This window comes from Ambystoma mexicanum, chromosome 10 (genome assembly GCF_040938575.1).
Source record: "Ambystoma mexicanum isolate Mex_15411 chromosome 10, UKY_AmexF1_1, whole genome shotgun sequence".
Lineage (NCBI taxonomy): Eukaryota > Metazoa > Chordata > Amphibia > Caudata > Ambystomatidae > Ambystoma > Ambystoma mexicanum.
Genome location: NC_090932.1, coordinates 1443934186 through 1443948136, shown reverse-complemented (window position 1 = coordinate 1443948136; position 13951 = coordinate 1443934186). Strand labels below are relative to the sequence as shown.

The following is a 13951-nucleotide window of genomic DNA, read 5'->3' as shown; positions in this document are numbered from 1 at the left end:
AATGCATGAACCCATCATTCCGAGCAAGGGCATTGCTTGGCATACAGTTATTTGGTGACCAGCTAGATACTGAGGTATTTGAAGCAATAGGTATCGCACTCTTTAGTTTGACGGGAAGACTAGCCCCTCTTCCATTGGTTTTGCTTCGAACAAGACTGATTTTTTTCTCGTTGATTGAGAATCTCAATTGGAACAGCAGATGGATTGTTTTGGGTGTTTTGCTTGAAAATTTGAGGGGATTCCCATCAGCCAGTCATCCAAATAAGGGTTCACTGGGATTGATTCTCTGCGTAGGTGCACCGCCACTACCGCTAGTACCTTGGTGAATACCCTTGCAGCGGAGGCTATGCCAAAAAGCTAGCACCTTTAATTGTTAGTGTTGATTCGCTATTTTGAAGCGCAGGAATCTTCTGTGCGCTGGGATCATTGAAACAAAGTATGCATAACGGTTGCCATGTAGTATTTGTAGCAGTGGAATTACTTCTTGTAGCGTTGTCATGCAGAACGTGGCTTGACGCAAGTGCTCGCAGGGTGCAGGTCTAGGACAGGGTGCATTGCTCTGTCTTTTTTTGGCACAAGGAAGTACATTGAATAGATATCCTGGTTTGCCGGTACAATTTCTATGGGGTCCTTTAGCAGCAGTTCCTTGAACTTCTAGTAAGAAGCGTTCTTGCGTAGTTTGTCTTGGAGGTTGGTTGTATAGTGTTTGTATTAGCTCTATGCAATAGCCTCCTGCCACGGTGGAAAGTACCCACTTGTCCGACGTGATTCCCCCTCCCATGCGTGGGTAAAATTTGTATTTATTGAATTTTTTATAGCGCTTTACATTAGAACACCAAAATTACAATAGAAGCATGTATATCAAACAAGAATCAAACAATCAATAACAGTATGCACAACAATTAGCTGAGGACAAGAAATGAGAGAAATGGAGGAAAAGTAAAAAGGGAATGAAAGGAGGGTCAAGAAGGAGGATGAAGAAAGATTTTAAGGAGGAGCGTAAGGAGGGGTAGGAGGAGATTGGAACTCTCTACCTCTCCATTTCCGTTCAATGTAGGGGGGGGGCGAGGAGCTAAAAGGATTGGAAGCGGGAAGGGGCACAAGGTGGTGAAGGAACAGAGGAGGACTAGGTCAGCAGAACCAAGAGGGAGTATAGAAAAAGAGGAGGGTGGACAGGTAGGGAGGGGCAAGGTTGTGAAGAGATTTAAAAATGAGGCAGAGAAAGTTGAATTTAAGTTGGGAATCAAAAGGGAAGCCAGTCAAGAGAAGAGAGCGAAGAGATGGAATCTAGAGGGGAGAGAAAGCAAAGAGTACGGAAAATGAGATGACCTACTGGAGAGGCATGGGAGGGGACCAGTAGCGGGTGGTCATTGCTTAGGAAGAGTGCAGCCTCCTCTTGAGGAGGATATGCCTCTACGTCTGGACCTTTTATGGCTCCATTGAACCTTTTTTTGGGAAGACTGCCCATGTGAGCAACCCCAGGATGAATTCTGCCCGCCATGGTTGTAGATGGGAGGGGGGGGTGGGGCTGTTGAGAGTTCGGTCCTCTAAACTGGCATGCATTTGAATCTCCTCTCTGCACAAAAGGGCTCGTTTTTGAGTTTGTCCTGGGGATTTGAGGGTGTCATATTGCGCTTTTGTACTTTTCAGTGCGTCCTCGACCGCTTTACCGAATAATGTGTTGGCCTCGATAGGCATGTCCGAAAGGGTGGCTTAGGTCTCCAACTTTAAGCCCGATTGACATAGTCATGCATGCCGTTTGATGAGGGTACCTTCCGCCACAATGTGCCCCGCATTGTCTGCTCGGTCTAAATTATATGCAGCTTGCTACTTGTCTCGCTTCAGCAACTGTTAGAAAGAGTTGCGTCTTTAGAGGTTCTGGGACGAGTCCATTTTCTGTGAGATCTCGTCCCACTTGTGGCAATTATAAATGGACAGTAGAGTACGTTGTTGGCTATCCTCACTTGGCGACAGCTGAGGAAGCCACTTTCCTGCCCAAGGTGTAAATGTTTTTGCTCTCCTTGTCAGGAGAGGCTTCGGCAAAGGCTAAAGATGTGCCCACTCTTCCTTGTGGTGATCACTACTAGAGAGTTGTGCTTTAGCGGTCACCTAATGTACAATGGGTCAGACCTAAATATTTTCTTAATGTGTGATGTGACTGCCCTGATCAGATTAGGGGTAAGTAGAGAAGGCTGAACGCACCTTTGGACAGATTGGAGCAGTGGGATGAACTGTGCTGCAGATCCCTTATCCCCATCGACTTGAGCTTTCTGGGTATCGATTTCAAGTGTTCTGCAGCCTTTAAAAGAAGATTATACTGCAGCCGATTGTCCACCAGGGAATCGGCCACTGGTTGGTCAATATGCGCTGGGGCTTGGACGATTTATACATCGTCATATTATTGATCTGTATTCTCCATATCCCCTTGGTCTGCTAATGAGCCAGGTACTTGGGAACCCAGAGTGTCTTAACAGTATAGGTCAGACACAGTTTGATAACCTAGTAGATGTACTAGGTTGTTTTAGATCCAGGCATGCTTTTTTGACGCCCGGCTGCTTGTTCGCTACTTCGCCCCTTGAGGTTGGTAAATTGTTCTGGGTGTCTAGATCCAGAAAGTCAACAAAATTAGACATTCTTTTCATAACCCTATCAAACTGTTCTGGGATCCATTGGGAGGATGGTAACACTATGGGAGCAGGTGCAGGCAAAGGCTCTGGAGCAGGGTGCGGTTTGTGGTGCATTGCCCCTGAAAGGGTGTCCTAAGGGGCAGAGCATTCCCCATCTTTTGAACCTTGTGATTTTGGGGGTAGGGGCATCGAGGATTGAGATTTTAGACGCCTTTGCCTTGAGGAGGGTGTCAGACATGTTTAATGAGTTCTCATTTTTGAATTTTTAGCGGGAGCCCGTGACGTGACATTTTGACGCATGTTCGCCGGAAGCAGAGGACTTTTTGTCGGAAACTGACCGCAGCGTCTGTTTTGGGGGACGGATCACAAATGCAATGGCCCAGAGGACAGGGATTTTTTAGACCTTCCCTTCAACACTGCGTGTGGCTTATCGATACACAACGTCGTCGACGGACAGCCCTGGGGGTGGGGTGTTTAGTGTGGCGTGCAGTGGATGTGCGTGAGCCGCCATGTGACATCTTGCACCGGCTCACACGCAGGCATCAATCAGGGCCCGATCGCCTTCTCCATCACTTAGCATGCCGATGATGCCATCGCTGGAGGCTCCCTCGACGCCCATGGTGGCCTAGGCCTGCATAGCGTGGTGGGCTCAGAGTTTAGTTTTCCGGTCCTTCAAAGTTTTTGCCCTAAACAGTTTGCAGGACTTGCACTGTTTTTCTGCGTGGTCCCTAGGGACGCAAAGGTTACACACGCTGTGTGAATCCTTCCAGGGAAACTTCCTGTTACAGAATTTAAAAAAGTGCATTTTACATAGTATTGAAGACTGCCAGCCTGGCCGAATAAAAAGTAAAGGGGAATATGCATTCTCCAAGCGAGATGGATTAGGACCTCTGCAGGGCTGAGGACCATTGGGGCCTATGTAGGCCGCAGACAAAGTTTGTTGAGATAGGAGTCGTTGTCGTAGATGAATGGTCTCGTCATGGAAAGCCGTCGCTGGAGATCTTATGGTGTACGGTCATCGACAGGACAAAGAAAGTCTGACTCTAAACTTTTATAAGTAATGGCGTCAGCCAGAAGGAATGTTGCGATATGCGTCCAACTATGATGGAGAAAACAAAAAAAACAATCTGGAGGGACCTTCTCACGTGAAGGACCATGGGTACAGTGGACGTAACACTAGGGATAGTATTACTGGCACACCCAGTCAACGTACCTTTTCAAGTTTGAAAACAAAAATGTAATACTCTACGGCTACCACTAGATGTCTGCCGATACATTCATGTATGAAGCTTGTGGATCTAAGCAGATCCACAAGCTTCATACATGGGGCAATGCAAAAGGAAGTAGCCTGGTGGTGGGTCCATTAGAGAAAGAGGGCCAGTGGGTAGCAAGATAGTGGTGGATGTAGATACGTAATGGTGAAAACCTTTGGTGGAGCCCGTGTGGATGAGAGTTGTAGGTTTGAGTGACGTGAAGTAGTCATTGTTTTGAAGAGGGATGGGGAAGCCTACTCCCGCCCCCCTCCCCTTACAAAATGTATGACAATGAAGAAGGCCAGGAAGCACTGCAATCACCCATTCTATTTCGGACAGATTCCCAGTGGTCCCATGATTAACATGCATGTCAAGAAATATCCCCTCACCCAACCATACTCCCTCAATCAACCCTACAGACCAGTGTGGACAAAGAGCCACAGGCCGTGATCAAGGACATGGACAGAATGGACTAATTACCACAAAGCCAAGTTGCTGACGTGGTTCGAGACACCACGACATAGCAGCGTTAGACATGAAGCACACATTCCATTTGCACATCAGGACACAAACACTCACTCGAATACAAGACGAACATGAGCGTACAGTTCAATAGTTAGAGGACAGACACATATACATACTTTCATTGCTATTATTACTACTATTAGGCAAACACAGCATGCACAAACCGCAAAAAGCAAGACATCCTGAGCAAAGCTTGCAGATGCTTACATGCAAATAACCCCATGGAACTGTAGGAGCACCCATGAGACCTGATAGAACCAAGTGTGACTAACCTATAGCGAATGTAGTGCAGCATAAAACACTGTAGAACCCGCATTATAAGGGTTAGGAAAATTACAGCAGGCCTCAAGCCTGAGAGCAAGACACGAGCTGAGCAGATTCAGCGTTGACAACGAGCAAGACATGTGAGACAGGACCCACAGCCAAGGCCACGAGATATGGGTGACATTTCAATCCACAAAGGCACCAGCTGCAGTAAATGTGAATAATTCTTCATAATTCAGAGCTCACAGCTCAAATTTGTGGTCTCTGAACACGCAATATGGCCGAAGCAGACAATGGCCAGCAACCAGCGGTGGGATAGGGAGCCGGTCTCAGGCTACCAGACAGAAGACCGCACCAACTATGCTAAAATATGAAATAAATAAGTGTTGCAATGAGCAGGTGGTCACTCAGATCATGGTGGTATACACAAGTTACAAAGCAGACAGTCATTCTTGTTACCTTGAAAAGTTACACCGAGAGCTGAGCATCTTTGCAGATCCCAGGTCTGGGAACGTCAGCTCTAGCCAATCAGAGTTTAGTACCCTAGGGGTGGGTGGCAAAGGGCAAGAAAAAATGGTAAGCCCACCACACGGCAACATTGTTCTAGATAGTAACTTGTGGGTGGACCAGGGCAGCCACCTGACATGCAAGAGCCAGTAGAATAACCTGTATAGTGTCCACTATAGGTGGTGAGGTGCTCAACACCCACCCGTGGAGCCGGATAGGTTTTCTGGAGAAGGCCCCAGGTTGTGACGTCACTTTGATGTAATTGTAGTGTAAAACCGGCTTGTGTGCCGAGGAAGAGCGTGTTGCGCATGGATTTTCCTTGTCTCCGTGTTGATCCCAGTTTTTTTCTGTAATAAACCACAGTTTAAACTTGCCGGTGACGGAGTTCTGTGTCTGGGAAGGAGGGAGTTGGGCTCTCCAAATCTGAGGACTTCCAGTGTCCCTCTGGCATATCTGCGAGTTCCATTTATTTTCACTAATGGGGTATTTCGGAAGTTGAAGTCTTCAAAGTAGGTTTTCTTGCATGTGGTGAGAAGTTGCACAGTATAGCAGGATGGTCAAGTTACCAATTAATTAAAGTCCTACAGCGGCTAGGGCAAGAGGCAGTGGGGGCAAATTGAGGTGGGGAGGGTCAAGAGGAAGCAGGTGTTTTGATACATTTCTTTATAGTGGACTATGTATCATTGCTTACAATTTGTCAGACACATTGAATGGGTTGTTTTCCAACCAACATCGCTGGTATTACTTTAAAAGGCATTATAGAAAGCTGAATGGACCAAGTACCTTAGCACAATGAAGATCCTTGTGCTTTTTCAGGAGTTTATCAGCCTGCTGGATCGCCATTTTATTATTCCCATTATCAAGATAGTCTATGAAAGACAAAAAAGGAACAGATACATGATCACAAACAGTACATTCATTTCAATTTTCTTATTGTGCATTTGGTTACAAATATTAAAACATTTCAGAGTCAAAAAAGAAAATAAATTCAACTTAGTCGCCGACATGAAAACCAACAATTACGATCCCTCTTATTTAATGCTTTATTCCACATGGCAAGCAAGGATTAAGACCTGAAGGAGGGGAGGTTTGGGAGGGGGGGGGGGTGAGGGGCAATTTCCAGTCTCTTGGGATGTCACTCAGTAAGGTGAGGGGAGAAGGACAAGGTTGAAGGGACCTGTATTTTTACAATATATGAATGTAAGTTTTTTTTTTTTTTTTTTTTTTAAGGAGCAACAAAAAGTCAGTTACTGAATTCTGCTGGAGACTGGCAGCTCTCGTCCCAACCAGCACTCACAATTCTTTGCAGCGTCAGTGTGCCCCAGTGGCGCTAAATATTAGCAGAGAGCTTGGCCCGGGGCTGGACTGACTTTCACCCCTACCGCCAGAGCCTTCCCTCCAACCCCTGGGGAGGGTCCAAACCCCCTCCAACCATATGCAGCAGGTGCTGTGGTAGGAGTAAAAGTAGAAAAAGCATTTACTGTGCATCAGTAAAGTAATTACGCAACAACCCCCTGCAGTGGGCGGCTAAACTAATTTATCAGCACAGAAGAGATTTACTAATGTCACATATTTCATGGATCATCCACTTTGCTCATACCTTCCAGTAAACCTTTATTATGTCCATACACAATACATGTAAATAGACACTGCACCTATTATCCATATGTTCAAATGCGTTGAAGAAGATTCTCAGTAATGAACACTCTATGAATGCTCTTACACTCTCCTCTATAGTGTAAATCTTTTAATCATGAGAAATACATACAACATCGAACTTTCACCTGGGATAGATGGAAAGAAGAACAAGTTACTTACCAAACTGGTAACGTTCTTTCGACTGGATGTTCCTCCAACGTATTCCACATCTTTGACAGACTCCCAAAGCAGTACCAGTAAATGGAGAGTAAAGAATTTAGAGTACCCAATTAGATTGCGGAATAAAGACCGCCTTCCCAAAGGCCATATCATGACCATGGATTGTATCCAGGGAATAATGTTTAACAAAAGGTATGCATTGAAGCCCATGTAGCGGCATCACAAATATTCTTAATAGGAACCCCCCCCGCTGGAGGGCGGTGGAAGTAGCCACGCCCCTAGTGGAATGCGCTCGCAACCCTTCAGGAGGGTCCTTACCCGCCAATCGGTAACACTCCGTAATGGTGAGGATAATCCACCTGGACAAGGACTGTTTGCTAACAGCCTAGCCCAATCGGTGTCCAGCATATCCCACAAAGAGTTGATTGTCCACTCGGACTCTGGACATCCTAGAAAAGTAAAAGCTCAGAGCTCTCGTAGGATCCAACCGATGGAGTCGCTCCTCTTCCTTACCAGGGTGAGGAGGGTAGAAGGTTGGAAGAACCACATTTTGACTCAAATGATATTCAGAAACTACCTTCGGTAGAAAAGAGGGACGTACTCTCAGTACAACCCTGTCCTTGTGAAATACAGTAAAGGGTGGTTTAGATGAAAGTGCCTGCAATTCACTCAAGAACACACTCTTGAAGGACAGTAATCTCAAAGGACAAGAGTGCAAAGGTTCAAACTGAGCACCCATGAGACATTTCAAAACCAAATTCAAATGCCAAACCAGCAACTGGAAAGGGGGAGGCAGGAATACATTATTCAGTCCTTTAAGAAACTAAGAAATCAAAAGGAATATTCAAGTAAGAACATTCTTCAGACGAGCGCTTAAGGCTAGACAGCGCTGCCAGGTAACCTTTAATGATACCCACTTGAAGGCCCCTGTGGGCCAAAGAAAGTAAGAAAGACAAAACCATTGGAATGGAGCACTGAAAAGGATCAACATTGTGATCCCTGCACAAGTCGCAGAACTTACAGCAATGGTACAGGGATTTAGTTGCAAGCCGCCTGGCCGAAAGCAACACCTCCATCACGTCATCCGGGAGATCCCAATCCTTATACCTCAACCTTTCAGATACCAAGCATGAAGGTTGATAGGCTTGCCCTCTCGGTAGGGAAGACGGCGTGGAGGACAGATTGACAATTCTAGAAGGTCCGGGTACCACGCTCTCCGGACCCAACCTGGAGCAATGAGGATCATGTGGGAACCAAACCTCCGTAACACTCCACCACGAATGCAGAGATCGAAATTTCCTGCTGGATGGCCCAGAACCAGAGCTGCATTGCCTCTCTGCACAACAGGAGGAGTGGCCCTACCCTCCCCCCCCCTTTTTTGTTGAAACAATGCATGGCCACTGCGTTGTCCGTCATGATCAGGACACTCTTCCCCCCGTACAGAAGGCAGACAAGATTTCAGGGCTAGCCTGATGGAGTAGATTGATGTGGAGTTTGGACTCCGATGGAGACCAACGACCACTGGTTGTCAAATCGTTGGCATGTGCGCCCCATCCTGTGAGGGAAGCATCCATCACTACAGTCACCTCCGCCACAGTTGCCAAAACTGCCCCCCCCCCCCTTATCAGGTTCCCTTCTTTGGCCCTCCACAGAAGATCCTGGAAGACCGAGAGTGGAATCTGAACAGGATCCGACATCTTGCCGGAGAACTGACCACAGGACCCACTGCAGGGATCCTATCCATAGCCTGGCCTATGGCACCAGAAAAATGCAGGATGCCATGAGGCCGAGCAACCTTAAGAATTTCGAAAGCCGAGCGACTCTGGGCATGTTGAAACTTGTCCACCATCTGCACAATGTGTTGAGCCCTTACCTTGGGAGGCGAACACTGTCCCCCCCCCCCTCCCAAGGACGTGTCCAACACAGCTCCGATGTACTGGAGCTGTTGGGAAGGTGTCAGATATAACTTCATTCAGGGAGAATGCCAGCCTGTGGAGGGTGCGGCAAGTAAGAACGAGATGATCCAACGCTTGCTCAGGAGAGTGCGCCCGGGTCAGCCAGTCGTCCAGGTAGGGGTAGACGTGAATACCACCCCCTCGCCTAAGGTACATTGCCGCCACCACCACCATTAGCTTGGTGAAGACCCTCGGGCAGAAGTCAATCCGAACGGCAGGACCCTAAAATGAAAATGCGAGTCGCAAACCTCAGGTACTTTGTGCATGGGATGGATCGGCACATGAAAGTAAGCATCCTTGAGGTCCAGAGACACCAACCAATCCTGACGTTGAAGGGCCTGAAGGACCATCTTGAACTTGTCCTTCCGGAGAAGTTTGTTCAACAAACGCACATCCAAGATGGGTCTCAATCCCCAGTCTTTCTTTGGGATCAAAAAATAAGTGGGGGGGAAAATACCATCTCTTGTTCCGCTCCGCTACAGGCACAAGTTTTATAGCGCCTTTCTCCAGCAGGGACAAGATCTCCTGTGCAAGGAGCGGGTCAGGAAGCTTCAAAGAGTTTCCACGGTGGATTGTCGTGGGGCCGCTGAAGGACGGGAAGGCAGTAGCCGTGGGCTATGGTATCCAGAACCCACGCTTCTGAAGTAATAGCCCACCACTCTTCGAGATGCTGAGACAGTCTGCCCCCAACCGGTGAACCATGGGACATGGCCTCATGACTGTAAGCGGCTGCGGCAGTGTTAAGGCAAAGAGGCAGCTACCTGAGCGGCTTTGGCACCATGATTTCTCCGACCACCACGGGTACTTTCTCGCTGGCCCCTTTGACTGGCGGCCCCCCTTGTTCTACCAAAGGAGGAGTAGTAACAAAAAGAGCCTCCTCTCCACTGCTGTCCCCTAGGATGAAAAGGCGGAGGTTGACGCACTGCGGTGCGTAAAGATGAGGTCTGTAACCTTTCAAGGCTCTCGTCAGCCCTGCTGCCAAACAAATCTGTGCCATCAAAGGGCATGTTCAGAAGACGGGCCTGCACATCTGGAGCAAACAAGACTTCCGCAACTACGCAAATCTGCGTATAACGGTGCGCGCAGCCATGGATCAGCTAATACTGTCGGCCGTATCCAAATCCGACTGAAGGGATTCACACATGGCATCCTTGAAGTCCGGCACGAGAGCAAGGAACCCATCCCTTTCTTGCCCCTCAGGAATCTGCTCAGCCGCCAAAGAAACAATTCCACAGAGTGTTAAAACCTTGCCAAGGCACACATGGAGTTGGCTGATTTCAAGGCCATGCTTCCCAGCAGAAAATACCTTCCGGGCCCAACCGTGGAAGCGCTTGTCGTCCCTATTCGGAGGGATGGTAGGGTACGCCGCCTGCCTCAAAGTGGCCGTAGCCTCCTGAACCACCAAACTCTCGGGAGTGGGGCAAGTAGATAAATAGCTCGGGTCGCTAACGGAAGGGCAGTATTTCTTGGTCGAAGACTTATTAACAACCTTAAGAGATTCCGGGGACTACCAAGCAGCTGCCACTTTTTTCTGCAAGGGAAGATGAAATGGCAAAACATGGTCAGAGGACAGACCTTGATCTAAAATGTCCATTCGATCATCCTGCACAATGTCTTCAGGAGGACTGGACCCGCCCAGATACTCCAAAACCCTTGCCATGAGCCTCCTGTACGAAGACTCTGCATGAACCCCAGGCTCAGGCCTACCGAATTCCACTTCCAGAGAAGTGTCCAACCCACTGGCATCATGGAGGGTCTGCCGCAACTCCTCCAACTGACTGGCTCCAGAAAAAAGTGGAGCCTCATCAAGGTTACCAGGGTCCTCAACCTCAGACCTTTCTTCCTCTTCATAAATGTCATCCAGAGGGAGTTGAAACCCAGGCCTGGGGACAGAAGAGGGCCTGGAGACCATAACTGGCCGCTCAGACTTCCCACTAGCCTTCCTTGGGAGGATCCACGAGATCTGGATACTCCAATGGCAAATTTCAAGAAATCATCCCCAAAGGCTTAGATGCCGAGAGCATCGACCACTTCGACGTCGTGAGCGCCTAAGGCTTCGGCGACACAGGTGCCGATGGCGCTGTGGGCTGGTACGATGGTAAAGCGTCGACCTCCGAGTTGGACAGGCACGGCGCCGACTGAGTCTACACCAGCATTGAGCCCTCAATAGGTAGCTGCGGTCTCACTGGGGACGAGGACCAAGACCTAGAGACACGTCTCTTGCGACTTTAATCCTGGTCCATACAGGACCTGGAAGGCTCCCGATGCGAATCGCGACGTGGACCTGAGCCGGCTTCGACAGAAGGCGCAACCTGATGCAACGCCGCCCATTCCTCTGGAGTCGAGGACTTCGTCGGGCACGTAACCTTCCTGAAGGCACCCTCCTCCGAGGACGACGGGAAAGGCGACCAGTGATGGCGCTTTCTAGAGTGCCAGGACAAGGAAGACGAGTGGCAGGAACCACTCCGGGACCGAGATCCCCGGGACTCCTTCTGAGGCGGAGAGTCGCCCCTCGAGTCGTCAGTGGAAACCCCATTATACTTGGAAGTCCGTGACTTAACAGGCTTAGAGCCCCTTGCGACTCGTCCAGGCACCACAAACAAATGCAGTGCAGGTCGGTGAGCGACATTGTCAGCTTGCAGTCCAGGCAGGTCTTGAAGCCAGACCGCAGAGTTGGAGGGGTCAAAGAGAAAGACATAACGAACACACGAGGCGCTGAGTCTCACGAAGTTAACATGTTTGTGGAAAGAAACGGAACTGAGGCTACAGGCGCCGTGCGTCCTATTTATAACATTAGGTGACATCGCCCTCGACGGAGGCCTTCGAGGGACATCGACCCGATGCAGGACACCTTCTGCTGAAAAAGTTCCAAAGTGCACAGCTGTGGACATTACATGTCAAAGATTTGGAATACGTCGGAGGACACCATCCATTCGACGCATGTTTATTTCTTCTCAACCAAAACGACATCTCAATTGAGACACTGATAAACAGACCTTTGGAGGTGAAAAAGAGAATCAAAGACAATGACTGAATAAAAACAACTCAAGGTAAGGCCTCATACAAAATTTCTGAGCTAGAAACCAGACATTAACTAACTACCTCTATACCTGGAAAGATTCCCATCCAGAACAATTTGAGATCTGTACTTCAGACTTCGCCTCAACATTCTACCCACAAGAGAATATCTAGCAGCAACTAAACAAATATCATATGAAGAAAATTTCTGCAGATTTTGCAAACAAAACAATCTGTCAATCTACCATATTTTAATGAAATGCCACACTAGAGTGTAGAATCCAGTTCATTAACATGATGAACCATCAGAGAACAAGCCACAGAGAAGATGAAATGTGGTTCCAGATAATCTCCGGTAAAAACAAATGACCGATTACCGTGGTAATCCAATTTTGGACTTTCAGTATGACAAAAGAAAATTGCTAAACAAAACAATATATCTTTCGTTTCTAAAAGTATTTTAAATCTTAAAGGAAACCAAATGAATGTCATATTTGAGGAGAAGAAATATAATGTAAACATGTGTAATGCAAACTAAAGTGTTAAAAAATAAAAAAATAGCAGCTAAAATGGAAAAGGATGCTTTACAAAGTGTCCATGGTGTCTGAAATAGTCAATTGTGACTATTTGGTCAGTCGATAGCCAGGGGTACAGCTCAGTCAAAAACAGTGGTAGTTCTCAAAAATAAAAAAGCTCTCCACTTTAGTCACAGCCCACTGGTTACCTCACTTTCTACCCATCAGTGTAAGGAGCAGGATGTTACACACGTGTTGACAGGAGCATGGTGCTGGTTTATGTCTAGAGCAAGTTCAATAGTAAATTGCATGAACCCTTCATCCAATTACAAGAACAGATGCTTCCTTATCGAGTCACATCCGTGCTCTTCCATATTGGAAATACTGTAGTTCTTTGAAAGACTTCTGACTAGAACATGTTTTTGTTTACCATATATTCAACCCAGACACCTGGTGCACTTCACAGACAGTGTCCCAGAAAACATGGTTTATTTTAACAGTGTTCCATAACAAAGACATCATTGGCGCACAGCCCAGTAAACCGAACTAAAGTAATTCTTTGTTCTAGTTCACATCGCCTGCCTGAATAGAATACAAATTCATTTCAAACAAAGCCCGTGTTTAAGAAATAACTAAACGGGTTTGGAATTCTGCTCGGACATCAAATTAAACATGTCTAACACTGAAAATACATGTCGAGCGTGCAGGTAAACAAGGCAATGGCAGCAGTAGCCCCACCAGTGGTGATGTTTGTTCGACCAGATGAATGCTTTAGTGGATTACTAAATCGGATGCCATTTTGGATTCCTCATTAGGCAGCAGTCTCCTCTGCTGCACTGGAGTGCAGATGTGAGGCATGGTGAGAACTCCACATTGAGAGGGCACAATGGGATGAATACAACATCTGTTGGTTGGACCTGCCAGAATGGGAGAATCACAAGGGGGAGTGCCAATGAAGGTATTAACTTTTCATTCCAGGCCGCCTGGGCTAAAAAGACTTTTCAAACCCCCCCCCCCCTCCGTAACCCCCAATATTCCCCAGCGGCACTTCAACCACTGAAACCTACGGCCCCTTGTACAGTGACCACGGGGTCAAAACCGTGGGCATGTTGGCCTCTCGTGGGAGACACGGGGGGCTGGGAGAAAGCAGTGGCAAGCTCTGCCTCACAGCTCCAGGTGATCAGGAGCAGCTCTCTTCAGGACCCAACAGTGATTCCAGGGCATGGACTGGCTGTGTAGGGGAGGCCACACTGGAGGAGCGAACTGCGGGCCCTCAGTGAAGAGGTGACAGAAGTTGGCAGGGGGGGGGGGGGAGAAATTAGCCCCCAATGCGGTATCCAGGCATGCCCCCATTCATGGGGGGGTGAGGCTGCAGAGCTAAGCCGATCTCATCGGGGTCCCGGGACAGAGTGCTCTGGTGCCAGAGGAGATAAGCACCGGAAAGGGGGAGTGGTCCTGCTCACAGGTTA

General features: G+C 47.9%; 1 protein-coding gene across 1 annotated transcript in view; it reads right to left on the bottom strand.

Moving 5' to 3' along the window:
* The window catches only part of NAA25 (N-alpha-acetyltransferase 25, NatB auxiliary subunit), a 1586429-nt gene that overhangs the window by 1535061 nt on the left and 37417 nt on the right, over nucleotides 1-13951 (bottom strand). The window contains exon 2 of the mRNA XM_069619501.1: nucleotides 5960-6045. Within this exon, the coding sequence (XP_069475602.1) occupies nucleotides 5960-6045 (86 nt within the window). The remainder of the gene's footprint in view (nucleotides 1-5959; nucleotides 6046-13951) is intronic.